This window comes from Carcharodon carcharias, chromosome 17 (assembly GCF_017639515.1).
Source record: "Carcharodon carcharias isolate sCarCar2 chromosome 17, sCarCar2.pri, whole genome shotgun sequence".
Classification (NCBI taxonomy): domain Eukaryota; kingdom Metazoa; phylum Chordata; class Chondrichthyes; order Lamniformes; family Lamnidae; genus Carcharodon; species Carcharodon carcharias.
In genome coordinates, this window is record NC_054483.1 from 114,816,426 (window position 1) to 114,834,621 (window position 18,196).

At 45.3% G+C, this 18,196-nt stretch overlaps 1 protein-coding gene across 2 annotated transcripts in view; it reads left to right on the forward strand.

Annotated features, from left to right (window-relative positions):
- cfap58 (cilia and flagella associated protein 58) overlaps positions 1 to 18,196 on the forward strand; it is a 216,046-nt gene that overhangs the window by 100,555 nt on the left and 97,295 nt on the right. For both annotated transcript variants that reach the window (XM_041209910.1, XM_041209909.1), the window contains exons 14-16: positions 4,523 to 4,634; positions 8,169 to 8,273; positions 11,127 to 11,246. In XM_041209910.1, the coding sequence (XP_041065844.1) occupies positions 4,523 to 4,634; positions 8,169 to 8,273; positions 11,127 to 11,246 (337 nt within the window). The remainder of the gene's footprint in view (positions 1 to 4,522; positions 4,635 to 8,168; positions 8,274 to 11,126; positions 11,247 to 18,196) is intronic.

An 18,196-nucleotide genomic window follows, 5' to 3' on the forward strand; every position in this document is an offset into this window, starting at 1 on the left:
TAAAGGATCTAGGAAGAGTGGATTGGGATAAGTTGTTTTCTGGCAAGGATGTGTTCAGTAAGTGGAAGGCATTCAAAGGTGAAATTTTGAGAGTGCAGGGTTTGCATGTTCCTGTCAGGATTAAAGGCAAAATTAACAGGCATAAGGAACCTTGGTTTTCAAGGGATATTGGTGATCTGGTTAAGAAGAAGAGAGAGGTGTATAGCAGGTATAGGCAACAAGAAGCAAATGAGGTACTTGTAGAGTATAGAAAATGTAAGAAAATACTAAAAAAGGAAATCAGGAAGGCAAAAAGAAGACATGAGGTTGCTTTGGCAGATAACGTGAAGGTAAACCCAAAGGGTTTCTACAAGTATATTAAGAGTAAAAGGATAGTAAGGGACACAATTGGTCCCCTTGAAGATCAGAGTGGTCGTCTATGTGTGGAGCCTCACGAGATGGGGGAGATCTTAAACAGTTTTTTTGCATCAGTATTTACTCAGGAAACTGGCATAGTGTATAAGGAAGGAAGGGAAACAAGCAGTAGTGTCATGGAACATATAGAGATTAAAGAGGAGGAGTGCTTGCTGTCTTACAGCGAATAAAGGTAGATAAATCCCCCGGGCCTGACATGATATTCCCTCAGACCTTGAGGGAGACTAGTGTAGAAATTACAGGGGCCCTGGCAGAAATATTTAAAATGTCTTTAGCCGGTGCCGGAGGATTGGAGGGTAGCTCATGTTGTTCCGTTGTTTAAAAAAGGCTCCAAAAGTAAACCAGGTAATTACAGGCCAATGAGCCTGACGTCAGTAGTAGGTAAATTATTGGAAGGTGTTCTGAGAGATCAGATATATAATTATTTGGACAGCCAAGGGCTGATTAAGGATAGTCAGCATGGCTTTGTGTGTGGTAGGTCATGTTTAACGAACCTTGTAGAGTTTTTCGAGGAGGTTACCAAGAAAGTAGATGAAGGAAAGGCTGTGGATGTTGTCTACATGGACTTTAGTAAGTCCTTTGACAAGGTCCCACATGGGAGGTTAGTTCAGAAGTTCAGACACTTGGTATCCATGGAGAGGTTGTAAACTGGATTCGAAATTGGCTGTGTGGGAGAAGACAGAGAGTGGTAGTGGATGATTGCTTCTCAGACTGGAGGCCTATGACTAATGGTGTGCCTCAGGGATCTGTGCTGGGACCATTGTTGTTTGTTGTCTATATCAATGATCTGGATGATAATGTGGTAAATTGGATCAGCAAGTTTGCTGATGACACTAAGATTGGAGGTGTTGTGGACAGTGAGGAAGGCTTTCTAAGCTTGCAGAGAAATCTGGACCAACTGGAAAAATGGATCGGAAAATGGCAGATGGAATTTAATGCGGAAAAGTGTGAGGTGTTACATTTTGGAAGGTCAAACCAAGGTAGGACATACACAGTAAATGGTAGGGCACTGAGGAGTGCGGAGGAACAAAGGGATCTGGGAGTTCAGATACATAATTCCCTGAAAGTGGCGTCACAGGTAGACAAAGTTGTAAAGAAATCTTTTGGCATACTGGCCTTCATAAATCACAGTATTGAGTATAGGAGTTGGGATGTTATGGTGAGGTTGTATAAGACATTGGTGAGGCCAACTTTGGAGTATTGTGTGCAGTTCTGGTCGCCTAACTACAGGAAGGATATCAGTAAGATTGAGAGAGTGCAGAGAAGATTTACTAGGATGTTGCCGGGTCTTAAGGAGTTGAGTTACAGAGAAAGATTAAACAGGTTAGGACTTTATTCCTTGGAGCGTAGAAGAATGAGGGGAGATTTGATAGAAGTTTACAAAATTATGAGGGGTATAAACAGAGTAAATGTGAGTAGGCTCTTTCCACTTAGATTACGAGAGATAAACAGGAGAGGACATGGCTTTAGGGTGAAAGGGGAAAGGTTTAGGGGGGAACATTAGGGGGAACTTCTTCACTCAGAGAGTGGCGAGAGTGTGGAATGAGCTACCATCTGACATAAATGCGGGCTCACTCTTAAGTTTTAAGAATAAATTAGATATATACATGAATGGGAGAGGTCTGGAGGGTTATGGACTGGGTGCAGGTCAATGGGAATAATATTTTGGCACAGACTAGAAGGGCCGAATGGCCTGTCTTTTTGTGTTCTATGGTTCTATTAAGCCCTTATGTAAGTTATATTGAAATATTCATTGTCCTTGTATAGCAATGTATTGACTTTAACTAGATTGCATGAAGAAATTCACCATGTTTGCAAAGATTATATGGAGAATAGAAGTTATGTATGGTGTGAATAGCTGTTTTATTGACGAATTTGGTGGTGTGCTATTAAGGTGCTTTTGAACTGCAGTGGGGTCTTGGTCTGGATGTCAAGAAAGCAACCTACATAGCTATTATATTTCATAAAGAGATAGTTTCCATTTGGGCTTTCTCCCAATGTGTAAATATTCTAAGTGTACACAGTGTGCAAGTAACTTTTAACATGTCGGCCACTGCGCATATGCTGAGTAATTCTGTGATCAGGCCCTGGGCTCAGTTATCTATGTCACATCTGTGCAGCACAACGGCACCATGCAGACAAGCTAAATCCTACTCGGTATATTTATTGAACAGTCCCTGGAGCTCCAAGAATTGGCAGATCAGGACACCAAACAAAACCAAAGGGCTAAATTTTCCAAGCCCATGCAGAAGGTTTTAGAGGCTGGTTGTTGGGAAGGAAAATGTGAGCAACTTGTATCAGACAGGCTGGCTGTATCTGGCTGGCTGGCAGTGTCAGACAGGCTGGCCGTGTCTGGCTGGCTGGCCGTGTCAGACAGGCTGGCCGTGTCAGACAGGCTGGCCGTGTCAGACAGGCTGGCCGTGTCTGGCTGGCTGGCCGTGTCTGGCTGGCTGGCCGTATCTGGCTGGCCGTGCCTGGCTAGCTGGCCGTGTCTGGCTAGCTGGCCGTGTCTGGCTGGCTGGCCGTGCCTGGCTAGCTGGCCGCTTCTGGCTGCCTGGCCGCGTCTGGCTGCCTGGCCGCTTCTGGCTGCCTGGCCGCGTCTGGCTGCCTGGCCGCGTCTGGCTGCCTGGCCGCGTCTGGCTGGCCATCTGCGTCTGGATGGCTGGCCGCGTCTGGATGGCTGGCTGTATCTGGCTGGCCGTGTCTGGCTGGCTGGCCGCGTCTGGATGGCTGGCCGCGTCTGGATGGCTGGCCGCGTCTGGATGGCTGGCTGTGTCTGGCTGGCTGGCCGTGTCTGGCTGGCTGGCCGCGTCTGGATGGCTGGCCGCGTCTGGATGGCTGGCCGTGTCTGGCTGGCTGGCCGTGTCTGGCTGGCTGGCCGCGTCTGGCTGCCTGGCCGCGTTTGGCTGCCTGGCCGTGTCTGGCTGGCCATCTGCGTCTGGATGGCTGGCCGCGTCTGGATGGCTGGCTGTATCTGGCTGGCTGGCCGTGTCTGGCTGGCTGGCCGTGTCTGGCTGGCTGGCCGTGTCTGGCTGGCTGGCCGTGTCTGGCTGGCTGGCCGTGTCTGGCTGGCTGGCCGTGTCTGGCTGGCTGGCCGTGTCTGGCTGGCTGGCCGCGTCTGGCTGGCTGGCCGCGTCTGGATGGCTGGCCGCGTCTGGCTGGCTGGCCGTGTCTGGCTGGCTGGCCGTGTCTGGCTGGCTGGCCGCGTCTGGCTGGCTGGCCGTGTCTGGATGGCTGGCCGCGTCTGGATGGCTGGCCGTGTCTGGCTGGCTGGCCGCGTCTGGATGGCTGGCCGTGTCTGGATGGCTGGCCGTGTCTGGATGGCTGGCCGTGTCTGGCTGGCTAGCTGAGATATGCTCCCACCTCTGTTCACTTTTCCTGGAAGTGACATCTCAGCAGCAACAGATACCCCTCTGGCAGTGGTGTGTAATCAATTAGGGTGCTTAATGGGGCAATTAATCCCTGTTATGGAATTGTATTGTAATTTTCCCAACAGTGCACGGGCCCCCTAAGGGGGCCAGAAATTGAGCAAGGGGACAGCTTCAAAGTGGGAGGTCCAAGCTGTGAACCGAGTGAGGCCTTTTATTAAGGTGCCGACATTAAATTGCAGTGCCCAGGTCTCCCCAAGCAGAAGGCATGCCATTGCAGCCAATTCATGGAGACTGATGGCTCCACTAATTTCTCTGCCCACACTGTGAAGAAGGTGGCCAGCGGCCCTACCCATAGGTCACACGGACTGGATCTCCCAACATTGGAATCCAGTTGTTGTTGTTACTGAATGGGGCTCCCAGAGGCAACTTCTTCGTTGGCCATCTCGGGGAAGATTGCACCAGACGTCTTGCCATTTTCAAGTTCCCGGCCCAGAACTGAGGCCACCATTGGGATCGCGATCCACCTGGGAAAATTTAGCTCCAAGGCTCTGCCACAGCCAGGGTTGCGTGGACACGTATCTTTCCTATAATTACCGGCAGAATAGGACCTACATGTAAGGAGTTGGTGGCACTACCAAAGCAATAAGATACGTTTTTTTATGAGATGCGCAGATGGAATTGAAGGTAAAGTTTGAAACAGCGAGGCAAAAAGTGTGATATGCTTTATATTTGTGCAGGCATGAGATTTACCATGTACAGAAGGAACTCCTGAAGGAACGGACACGGTGTAGGGCCCTTGAAGAGGAGTTGGAAAACCCATTGAATGTTCACAGGTGGCGAAAGCTTGAGGTGATTTTAATTTTACTTCTTGCATTTTTGCATTCATTAGTATTTTGAACACTTGCTGGTTAACAGCAAAAAAAACCCTTCTCTCTGTGCCTGCTTATGTCTGAAACATGTTCTATTTAATTCAGCCTCAAGGTCCATAAAATATTATATTAATTTTATATTGTGTAGATAATTTTCAAGAGTAAACTATAAATTTTCCCATGATATAATCTGTTTCCACCATGAGAATGCATTAGAATGTGATTTATAGGAATAAACTATTAAAAATTCAGCAAAATTTACCAGTACTGGCATGAGTCTGGTAAGTTCCTCATATCTCAATGTTTCTTCTTGACACTAATAATGACTGTAATGAGTATATCACATGCAAAATACTTTTCCAGTAATATTTATGTCACTGAAAATGAGCATTAGATAATATAGAAATGCCTTACAACTATTCTCTGCCTTTTAGGCAAGAGCAGTGATTGTGAAGACACGGAACATCAATTTTGTTGGTGGTTATTGCTCTGCTATCATGTGACAGAAGGGGGTAGTTTATAATGCATCTGGAGCCGCTGTTCTAAGTGTTAGATTAATGCACATTGTTGGGCCAAGTGGAGGGAACTCTACTCTGCAGCTGAATGGGATATGTTGACCTCAAAGCGCCGTGAGAATATTGGAGATGAAGTGACCTTTGTTGAAGGACCCTTCATGTGAGATCCTTTAAACTTAATTCTGTGTATAACTTAACACCTAGCAACCCTGAGCAGCCATGGTCTGACACTGTACTGGTGCCATAGGAAAAATTGTGATGCCATTATGACACCTATAGCATCTATTCTAAGAGGGAGCCTTTTCCAACCATCCAAATGCCAGTGGAAATGGGCAGCATATGCACAATGGGCAAAGATTCATTGAGACTGCTTTCTGCCTATTTTTAAGCTGCTTTATGCCCAGTCTGCAGCTTTTTCTGGAGCATTGTGGAGACTAAAATCAGCCTCGCTGTGTCAAATGTAAGAGGGATATAAATGCAAGGAGCTTAAGAGCACTCTGTGACATTTCCCTTTTGAATTTTGGAGCTGGGCCTTTGCTATGTACTGCCTATAATTTGGAATGTCACTACTTACAATAATTTAAATATTTGAAGGAACAGAATAACTTAAGGTGAAATATTAGCTAAGGCTTTCTGCTGCTACTGTAAGAGTTTAACAGGAATTTCTATGTTTTTTGTAAAACCAAAGGTCAGCAGAACCTTGGGGATCATAGGGGATTAACTGGTTATGAGACCGAAGTGGGGATGAGGATAAACAGATAAGGATAAAGGCAAACAGTGTTGGGACCAGAGGCATCTGCTTATCATGTCACTATGTACTGACAAGATTAATTTGAATAATGCAATATGTACGTGACTAGCTGTGTATAAAATAAGATGGTTTTCCTGTAATCAGTAGAGTTCTGTTTTAGCTAGTCTGAGGCAGACTCTCCCTGCATGCGCTTGAATAAAACAATCATTAACCTGTATCAGAGTCTCCTGTGGGCGATTCTGAGAAGGCACCACAGCATCTGGCGTAGTTGGCAGGATACTCGTCTCGAACCATTGGAGCGGCGCTGCAAAACGGGTGAGTATAGCTTATTCACCACCCACAGTTAGTGTAGTAAACCAACCTGAGGATGGTCCAGTGGAATATCAAAGATCCTAAAGGAAAACTCGGTACAGAAAGTGCTGAGAAAAGGGAGGCCGCTAGCAAAGGGCCAAATCCATGCTGGTGGTATTTGCACAGAGGCTGAAAGGTAGCCAAATCCACTGGATTTGGGAAGGGCTGGAAAGGGTCAAATCCACGGATACTGCCAGCGCGGATTTGGACCTTTGCTAGCAGCCCCCTCCCCCCTTTTATCAGTGTTTCCTGTACTGAGTTCTCCTTTAGATTCTTTGATGCTTGACCAGACTGTCCTCGGGTTGGCTTACTGCATTAACTATAGGTGGTAAATAAACTATACTCACCTGTTTTGCAGCGCCGCTCCAATCATTCGAGGCGAGTATCCTGCTGACTGTGTCAGGTGTTGTGGTGCCTTCTAAGAATCGACCATAAGAGATTCAGATACAGGTTAACGATTATTTTATTCAAGCAAACGCAGGGTGAGTCTGCCTTAGACTAGCTAAAACAGAACTCTCTGGATTACAGGGAAACCATCTTTTTTTACACACAGCTAGCCATGTACACATTGCATTATCCAAATTCTAATCTTGTCAGTACATAGTCACATGATAAGCAGACGTCTCCAGTCCCAAGCACCACAACATCTGGCCCCTGCACAGATACCACCAGTGTGGATTTGGCTACCTTTCAGCCCTTGCGCGGATACCACCAAAATGAATGGGAGATATAGTATTATCACATGGCAGCAAGATTCTGGTATGGGAACAACTGGTCATGCCCCATTCAGCGTGCTTACACCCACAGGTGCCGGTAAGAATGGGGAAGGTAGAACTGGTTGAAATATATAAGAGAGGAACAGTTAATGTTCAAGCTGTGTAAAAGACAACTTGACGTATTACCTGAGCCCAGCTCTCCTACGCTATCTCACTATTGCCCGATCACCTCACCCTAATCCGGAATAAGGCCCAGTGAGTGTGTAGGACATATTATACACTCCAGTAACAGACTTGAGCCTTACTGATTTTTCAGTAGATCTGGGATGGATGGAAGCAGAAAGCTGCTTGGGGATATGCCCTGTCTTACTGCTGTTTTTCCGGATCGGATACTGTCAGACCCCAGTTTGCCTGCCTGTCTGTTGTTGTGGACCTATGTAAACTGGGTATTCATGGGGTTAACACTGGATCTGCAGTGTTATACCCTGCTGTTTGTGAAGTTCCAACAGTGGACACTGTTAGTTTCCAGTGCTTAGACATTATTGGAAGAAACTTCAGGATAAGTCGTGACCTGGGACCTCTGCAAGTGTTTTCAGAGTCCATGTACATATGCTCCAACAAGAAAAGGCAACACTTGCAAATTTAAACGTAAGCACATTTCCAGAGGCTGCATCAGCATGCTTTCTGCCCCCAGATCAATCTGCCTCCCTCTGTGTCATTCTCCACAAAATAGGAAAGCTGGTCAGGGCTGACGGACTTTTTGAGGGCAGATAAAAGCTCCATCAAGTCTTAGATGGCTTTACAATTAAGAGGTGGATTATGGGAAGCCTAAAGGCCAATAAGTAGGACGGAAAATATGGTATTTAAGGTTTCCAGGTTCATGGAGTGGATTCTTTTGCCTGAACAACCTAGGATAGAGTATAGAGGGGAAAATTGGTGAGGAAGACTTGCATGCCCTTAAAGGCAACATTGATTTTGATTCCATTTAAATTAATGGAAAGAAAATCATGCATGGCTCATAGTTAGGGGGTAATGGCAGGGAGAGGAATTGACATCGCTCACAGTAATTTCCAGGCTATAATGAAGATGTCTTTGAATAACCTTTAAACACACAGCAATAATTGAGATGGATAACCCTTAATAGTGCTTTTATGATAATTTTTTAAACTTATTTGTTACAGGCGACTGATCCAAGCAGATATGAGCTGATTCTGAAGGTTCAGACATTACAGAAGCGTCTGATCTCAAAGACTGAGGAGGTGGTGGAGAAAGAGCTGCTTTTACAGGTGCACACTAATGAAGTGGATAAAAGTCCATGCTAAAAGAGCTGAAAGAATTTGTTTGTTGCTTGTTGAAACCAGTGAGAATTGAAAGCTTGATGTGGCCCATCAGTGATTCAGCTTTTCATGTATTCAACGTAATCAGTGCAAGAGCTTGGACTATGTCAAACATAACACAGCCAGCCTTAATGGAACACAGCTAGATCACAAATGCGTGGATTAACCTTCCCACTCCTTCAAGTGGATTAATATCATTCTCTAGTGGAAAAAACAGCATTAATAGAGCTGACACAATTATTAAATTCCTGTCCTTTCACCTCTGGGACATGGGGTTGAATCCAGCCTGGACTGATGAAAACCCCTTCACTCTGGAAAAGTCCTGGGGGAAATGATGAGACCACTGGTCAATGGGCCACGCCAAAAAATCTAATCCTCATTTGTCACTAAGTTAACAATCTCAGTCTGAGAAGCCACAAACTGGTGCAGTGGAAACTGAAGGCTAGATTTTCTTGCTGGAGGAGGGAACCGGGGGCGGGTGCGGGTGCGGCATCAATTCTGGGTCACAACCCATCCCCGAAATGAAACAGAGCGGCAGGTATTTTGACTGAGTTGGGAGTTGGGGGTGGGGGAGGGGGTGCGTTAATTGCCTGAAGGATTGGTCTGCCGCACAATGAACTGGCCAGAGCTTTGGGAACAGAGGCGCAGTCAGTCAAAAAGTGGGCTACATTGTGACTCGCTTTGTTGCGGCTGCCATTTTCACATTAATGTGTTTGAACAAGTGTCAGCAAGGTTAAATATTTCCACATTTAAGAGGGCAGTGGGAGACCTGGAACCCAGGACAGGGTAGTGTGGTGATGTGTCCTTTAAAATCAGTGAATTTTTATATAATGGGCTAGGACCCCTCTGCTCGCTCACCTTTAGTGCCACTTCGAACTGCACCTTCTCAGGTAAGCTTGGAACCGACCGGCTGTCCTCACCTCCTTTGACCTGGTCCGATTCCTGACAACTGCGGAAGTCTTCATAAACCTACAACAATATTAAGTGCCCATTAACAGGAGTTGGCCTGTTAGGAAGCACGCTCTGTTCTCCGCTCTCCGGGAAATGTCGAAAAGTGGAAATGGAGGTGGGGGTCCCCGTCGCGCTCGTCGGCATCCATTTTACCTATCGCCCTACCTCAGTTCCTGCCTCATCAGGGCTGGGAAAATCTGACCTAGGGCTTGGGGTTAGGCATGTTATTGACTGAAGTAGAATGTGTTGTCCTTTGCATCTTAATCATGATATACTTGAGTTGAGCGCACTTTATGCTGATAATGCATTCCCAAAATAGAATGTGTTCTATTTCTTAATGCTAACATTGCTCAACTTGACAAGTGCAAAAAAAAAATCTAAAAGAGAAGGAAAGGCTTGTCCAGGAATCCGAAAATAAGGAAATAAAAGTACAAGTTCCCCATAGCTTATATGATCAGGTCACCGGTACAATATTGTTGACTGCAGAAACCTCATATTCTCTATATTGTAATGAGATTCTAGCTGTTTAATCAAACTGTGGTGCTGGTTCTGCTTCTCTCCCCTGGAATTACACATCAGCTTTCCAGACAAAGTATACTGAAATTTAGTGAGCCAGGTCATTAACACGATCGGGTTGTAACCCTGATACTTGGCGGTCCCTATTTCCCTCTCCAAAGCTCTAGAAAATGAGCTTTCTCCAGGTGCTATGGAGGCGAGTATCTGGGCCTACATGTTTCTAATATAACAAAAACCAAAAAATGTTGCAAATGCACAGCAAGCCTAATTAATGGCCCCAGCTAAAATGTTAAACTTTCTCTTTCCAAATCAGGAATTTATCTTTTGCAGTTTTGCAACATGTTCTGTCCTTATTTTTCAGATTTCCAAGGCCTGATTTTAACATAACCAGCCTGCGGGCACGCTCTGGGTTCAGGCTGGAACCTGTATTACACCTTGCCCGATTTTACCCTCCATTCGTTTCAGTGGAAAGTAAAATCAGGCAAGGTGTAAGGTTGGTATCTGACCCCCAAGCTGTTCCGTTTTCGCGGGACAGAATGGGTTAATATTGAGGCTGCAGTGTTCCTTTTGGGCTGTAGAATTTAAGTGAGGGAAGTATTAAGTGAGGGAAGCCGAGCCTTTATTACATCTGTCACGGAATTGCTTTGTGTTATTATTCAGAGCAAGACTTCCTCTCACCTTAAGGAGAACGAACAATTGGTTTCATTTTTGTGTTGGACCAATTGATTTCTGCAAAACTCTTGTATTCAGGAACTTGTCCTATTCTTTCATGAAATGACCCATTAACAGCAGGTGGCAGTAGATAACCAATATTAACCTGCATTCTACCAGTGGAATAGGAGGAATGATTAAAAATACATTTTCTTGTGATCAATTCAGACTGGAAATTGCTGATAAACATTAATTTCTCTGCAACCAGAAGATAAAGTTTAGAAAAAGAGAAGTGTTTAAGGTAAAACAAGTTTGTCAAAGTAATCTGTTCCTTTCAGGCCACATCACTTCACCAGGGTTTTGTTCCAAGGAGAGCATATTCTTAGTGACAAATTATTTAGGACAGCATAAAACAAGAAATTTGCTTTAGAAATTAAGGGAGAAACAAGAGAAAATCACCAGTCAAGGACTATATGAGTAGCAATGGAAAGTCACTTAAAGTCAACTGTGGATTAAATTATTGAATCCAGTCTTAGGTAAACTAGTCATGTTTGGATTGTTGACCTAATGGCTGATCCTTTTCAAATAAGACATAATTATATTTGATTCTCACATAGCAAAATAAATTGTAGCTTTACTTTATTCAGCATATTGCACCATTTTGATATTGGATTTGTTCTTTAGGAGAAAGAGAAGCTCTATGTGGAGCTGAAACACATCTTGGCACGACAGCCTGGACCAGAAGCTGCTGAACAGCTAATGCTGTATCAGAGGACACTTCGAGATAAGACGAAGCAACTGAAGGTGAGCACAGATGTCGGACATTTTACTTTTCCTAACACTCCTGTGGAGATACAAACCACTGAGTCCATTTTTCTTTTAATTCAGCTGTGCCTTGTTTTGCATAATTTTTATCAGCTGGGAATTACTTTGCTGTACTCCCCGCAGTCCCTGCTTCATTTGCAGCTCAGAAAACAATGTATTTCAAGATTCTGTCACAGAGAATATTTATACTTGTAGCACCATGACTCACTGACATGATGTGAATGTGACTAAATTAGTAATTTGGTTTAACGTTGCGGCCAGGCAGCCTTATTGCAAAGTGACAAGGGATTTTGATTTAATGTTTCACAGGTCAGATAAGAACGGTTAAAAAAAAATGTGGAATTAAGGCGTGGAGCAGCCCCATTGCTGGTGCCTAATGATAAAGCCGTATTTAAAAAATGTACATGTATTTGTTTAGTATTGACAGCACCAATGTGTGAGGGAGCTTCATTCTAGTCATCCTCCACACAATCTTGCAGCAGGCCACCATCAACACCAATTGGGGAACAAATTTGTGTAAGGGACACCGTACCTTTAAGAGCTTTTGACAACCTGACATTGGGGCACAGTACCCAGGTTGTCTTCCAGGTCTAAAAGGGAAACGTATTTCTATGTGAACAATGAGAAAGACCCTAGAAGGTAGGCAATCACTTTTTAAAATCTTAGTAATAAATTTACTAAAGCAGCAGCGAATCTCACATGCCCACTGATAATAAATATTTTTAAAAAATGAATCCATAAATATGTAGTCCTTGCCCAATAGTTAGATACAAGAAATATGTTCAAACAATATATACACTGCAGTTAAATAAACAGACCTGTGCTCTGTACAGGCTGTAGGTACATAAATAAATAAATGTGTGTGGCTTGCACATCTCAGCTACATAAATAAATCTGTGCCACATCTGTCTCTACTGCTCATTATATAATAATTAGGAGTACACTGAGAATAAATATCAGCTTCTGTGCTAGCATGATCCTCATCCTGAGGGGGCTCGTTCAGAAGTCCTGGCATCACCTCAAATATACATTCCTGTTATCACAAGGGAGCAGGACGTTTTCCTTGATGTGTTTGGCTGTAGCCAAATGGGTGATGGTGAAGACATTGCTTGTGCCCTTGCTTCTAGAGCCCCTCACAGGACTTGGTTTTGACTGGGTGCTCCGAGCTGCTCCCCACTCTGCCTCCAATGTAGGGTCATGAGTGGGCAGGAGCAGGGAGAGCCCAAGAAACACTGAAGTGCTTAAGGAGGAATAGGTTGAGGAGTCCAAAAGAGCCACTGCTACACCACATCCAACGTAGCACTAGCTTTTACTCTCTTTCTACCTTTACTTTCTTTTTCCCCTTTCTTTTCCTGCCATTCTGCCTTTTCTCCTTATTTAAGTTTTTTTTGCCTTTTCCCTTTTTCCTTCCCTCTTTACTCTTGGTCACTTCAATTTTTTTTTTTGCCTTTCTTTTGTTCTTTCTTCGTGCTGCTTGCATTTCCTCTTTCTGCTTCAAGCTGTCAACTCATTTTCCAGCAGATGGAAGGGAATGCAGTTTTGACAGTGCGCAGAGAGGTAGGCAGTGCATATGCGGAGGAGAAAATGAACTTTAGCAAGTCTTCATCCTGTGCATTCACTGCTGATTATGGGACAGCGTGGGACTCCTGAAGCGTTGATTCTACAGTTTTTTGTTTAAAAACCGGATGCTGAGTTGAACATATTTTCATACAAAATTTGATATCACTCTTGAAAAAATGCTCTGGATGTGGAGACCCCTACAGTGTCCAGGAGGTTTGGCAACTCTGCCACAGGGAAGCAGAATGTTGAGAATTTAAACACCATTGCCCATTCCATGCCAATGTAATTGACAAAGGAAAACTTGTGTTCGGAGGGGAAAAATTCCAGCAGTGGTTTCCAACAATTTCATTCCCAAATGATCTGGTAGTTCCGGCACTGGTAGGCTATATAGATTCAGGAATAGACGGAGTGAAAGTATTGGAAGTGGTTGCGGTGGTTGGTGGTGGGGGGAACTGAAAAGAAGAACTGATTAAGTGATTACCTAAAATGGCTATTGCTGCAGCTAAACTATGAGCAACTTTGGCAACTTTATTGCCTACAATACACACACGGTCCAGTGTAGGCTAACCTGCCAGTGAAAACCACCCTCACTTCTTGTCCATTGGCCAGCTATGCATTCATTTGTCAAAGCTCTACTTCTCTCCGCTGGTGTGCTGCTGTTGCCTAAAAACTTGACTTCCTTATTGTCTGCCTGGTTGTTCACAGTAGTGGCCAGGAAATTAATTTCCTATCCTGGGAGCTATCCAGACCTTCCAGGAGAGTTGACAGCTTAACATGTTACCACTAGTGACGAACTGCTTCCTGGCTAATCAGATGAGGACATAGCCAATTCTCAAGCTGCTCTACTCCAACTGCTGTGAAACTGGTCACTACAATGGTTTGGCTTGTGGTGGTACTGTTTTAACTTTGTTCCTTCTACCCTCATCTCCACTGATGAAGGTTCGCATTCATGCTGCGATGCAGTTTCACTCCCGCCAAACCCATCAGTGCCCCGGCCTTGTGACATTCTTTATGTCTGTACCTAAACAGCGAGTGCCAACCAGTTGTCTGATTGCAGGGTTGAATTGCACACTGAAGGATGAGCATGACCTTATTTGATGTCCACACACTTTCTGCACAGCTTCTAGTGAGGGCCAACCTCTGTCCTAACACATCGGAAAAAAAGGTAGCAAGTCGATCCCTGTGACAACTATATTGGCTAATTGAACACCAATGATGATGATCTATCTATGAATACATCCATCTGTCTGGGTGGCACATTGTACATTGACTTTACTCAACTGAGCTACTAAGGAAGATTTCACGATAATTTATGGCGACTCAAAATACTTTTTTTTAAAATTCATTCACGGGTTGTGACAGTGACTGGCAAGGACAGCATGTATTTCCCAGGTGCCTTTGAGAAGGTGATGGGGAGCTGCCTTTTTGTTGGCAACTGAGTGGTTTGTTCGGCCATTTCAGAGGACAGCTAAGAGTTAACCCCAAAGCTGTGGGTCGGGAGTTACATATAGACCAGCCCGAATAAGGAGAGCAGATTTCTTTCGCTAAAGGGCCTCAGTGAACCAGATGGCTCTTTACGACAATCCAGTTGTCTCCGGGTCGCCATTGCTCATGCTCACTTTTATCCAGCAATAACTTAAGTTGATTGAATTTAAATTCCTCGGGCAGGATTTTTCGCGAAGTGGGCGGGCGTAAAAATGACACGCGACGACGTCGGGCGAGGGTGCCCACATCATTGTGCAATCATGCGATATTTCGGGCGGGTGTGGGAGTTTCCCGCCGACCATCATCAGGCCTGCTAAGACCATTAAAGTCACAATTGAGTGCAATTTTTTTTGCTGCCCATCCAACCTTATGGTTGGCGGGCAGGCAAATGGTGGCCTCTGGATTTTTTTATGAAACCTCATCCACGGGCGGGATGAGGTTTCCAGCAGGAATTAAAGATAAAATAAAAATGTTGGAGTATCAATTTCTGACGCCTCCCTGCTCGTGTGACAGAGTCAAGTCACACGAGCGCGGACATATTTTTTTCAACATTTGTAAAATCTTCATTTGCGTTTTTAAAAATCTTCAGCTCCCCGAGGCAGCTCTGTGCCTCCGGGAGCTCTCAGTGCCCGCACCTGCCTGCATGTGCAGACCCCCTGTGCTCGTCCTCCCCCCACCCTCCCTACCCCGGCGATGCACAGCGTTGCAGCGCACCTTTCATGCTGGCTGCCCGCTGACTGTCCAGCCAGCGTGAAATCGATGTTGGGGCCCAATCTCGGCTGCCGGTCGGCTTCATGACCACTCCCTGGCCCCCCCACCGCGTCCGCCCAGTAGGAAGGTAAAAATGCTACCCCTCAGGGTTTGAAGTCATGCCTCCAGATCATTAGGTTTCAGGATAACGGGTCTAGTAACATAACCGCTATGCTGCCATACCTCATTCCTCAGGTGATGTTTTGTGCTCAGTTTGATACATAGACTTCGGCCAAGATTTTCCAGTCAGCGAGCGGGGGTGGGGGTGGGGGGGGCCCACTCGCCAATGGGTAAGATGACGCGGGAAGATGTTGGGCGGAACTCCCGACGCCACCCCGCCCCATTTCAATTCTCAGGTAGGCGGGGGCTCAGCAGAATCAGCCAAGTGCCTGCCGACCTGCCATTGGCCAACTGAGGTCATTGGTAAAGTCATTAAAGAAATTAGTGGGCTTGCCTGTCCAACCCTAAGGTTGGCGGGCAGGCTGGGAGCCCTGGCGGGCATTAGAAAAAGCATGAAACCCTCATCCACTGCAGGATAAGGTTTCATGCAGGTTTTAAAAAATGTAATAAAAGTGTATTTGAAGGTGATGGACATGTCCCAGCTCATGTGATGAGGGGACATGTCAGGGAATTTTTTTTTCTTCTATTTTTCAGATTTTATCTTGTGGATCCGATCTCCCTGAGGCAGTACTTAGCCTCAGGGAGATGAGTGCGTTCTTTCAGGCGCATGGACGAAAGAGCGCACGCTCGACTCAGGGAATCACCCACCCCCCCCCCGCCCGCCCGCCCGCCCGCACAGGGTGTGCATAGCGCTACCTGGCAGACGTCACGCTGGGCAGGCCTTAATTGGCCCACCCACGTAAAATGGCGGCGCCGATCAGAGGCACACCTTCACGCTCCCGGTCCTAAACTTCTCCCCCGATGGTGGGGGTGGGGACAATTCTGCCCCATAGTATTTAAAATCCAGTCTTACAGTATAGAAAGCGAATGATGCATGAGAATTATTTTCATTGTTCAACCAGGGTGAAGAAGTTAGTACATACAGATTGATGGATGAGTCTGTCAGGAAGTAGAATGGTGAGAGAGGCGGTAACCTCTGTCATTGTGAGCCTGATCGTTTGGCCCACTGTCACAACATTATTCTTTCTACTCTACTTGTCCTGATTTATTGGTAAAATAATGAAAAAGCTGCTTACTGTGTTGTTGACCTTTCATTCCACCCTGTCCCACGGCCAACTTTTAGACATCTATTTTGACTGAGAATTGTGCTGCTATTAATTGGAGGTTAAGTTGCCAGGCATCCTAATGTTAATTAAATTATTTTATCTGTTACGTTTCCTGTGTGTGCCTAGGATCTCCTAAATATCGCAACAAAGCACAGTTTTCAGAAAAAGAATTGGGAGTGGTTTGTGCGTAGGCATTATGAGAATGACAAAGCAGCTTTGCTTGACCTTCAATCTATACAGGACATCTTTCCAAGCATGATAAAAGGCCGTGATCACGTCAGATAACCTGTGAGGATCAAGAGAAGCAGCTCATTCTCTTTCCAGCGACAATGATGGAGGATTACTATGTGATAGCAATCTGAAATCATTGACATAAAAAACACAAGCGGAGCTCTTATTGAAAAAGAGATTCATTCTACTACTTTACAAGATACATTTCTTTCCCATCTCGTAATCTTTATGTGAACAAAATTGAGTTTTTAATATTAAAAGGTAGAGTTTCAGGACCTCAGAACATTTATGATATTCTTGGAATACACTTTTAATTGAGTTAATTCTTACCTTTACTATAGAAATTCTGCTGCTGTCATTAAACTGTTAAATGTAACATTTGAAGTCTATTTAATTTGTAGCATTGATTTAAATGCTGATGTTTCCATCATTAATATTTGTTGCTGCTAGGGCTGATCTATGACCCTCAAGAGACATTAACCTGCCCTCGAAGTTTGAAACATACTGGATGTGTGAAATAAGTGAATAATCAAAGATAGAGTTTTATCATTAGGGATGAAACAAAGCCAAAGATACTGGAGATGCCAAAACAAATAGGACTGAATCTTCTGGTTGGTGTGCGGTGGGGTTTGGGGGGGGGGGGGGGGGGGGGGGGGGGGGGGTGGGTGGTGGTGGGGGGGGGTGCTGCGGGGGGGTGGGTCCTGCTTGCCGACACGTAAAATGGCATGAGGTGTGTGCGTCCCGACATCACCACACATCATTCCGATCTTCAGTTCGGCGGGCACGCACCGGAGTCGGCTGCCCACCCACCAAACTGTCAAAGGCCTATTAAGGCCATTTAAAAACTAATTGAAACAATTAACAGGGCTGTCTGTCCAACCTTAAGGTTGGCGGCGGGGGTGGGGTGGGGGGGTTGCAGACGGGCGGGATGAGGTTTCATGAAGGATTTATAAATCCAATACATTTCGTTGACATGTCCCAGCTCATGTGACGCTGTCACATGAGGGGACGTGCCTTAAAAGTTTTTTTAAAAATTTTTCATAATGAAATTAAACTCCCTGAGGCAGCCCCGTGATTCAGGGATATTTCTGCGCTCTTTCGTGCGCATGATTCCTGACTCTCCCTCCTCCACGCCCCCCCCCCCCCCCCCCCCCCCCGGCTTGCACAGGGAGCGGGGTGTGCGTCTTGCTGGGTGGGTCTTAATTGCTGGATCGCTGCCCACGTAAAACGGCAGCGCGCAGCTGATTGTGGGCAGCGATGGGCTGTACGCCCGCTTGCACCGAGACCATTCTCCCCTAAAGTACACAGGAGATTGTCTGCCACCTGAAAGAGAAAAGATAAGTTAACATTTTGGATGTGACCCTGCACTAGTACTTGCATCTTGCTGCTTTTCCTTCTGTTTTAGAACTGTGACTCACCCTTATTGCTTTGGATTTAGGATTTTTTGAACATTGGCGTACAAATGATTATAACACATCCAAAAGCAAAAAGGATTAACTCCTATTTTAATGGAGGTGCTAATCTATTTAAAATAAATGTTTATCTTCTGTTAAAACCTCAGACTTAAGAGGCATAGGGATAGAAGTGGGCCATTCAGCCCCTCGAGCTTCTTCCACCATTCAATTAGATCATAGCTGATCTGTACATCAATGAATTAACCATGCTTACAGTAATCTC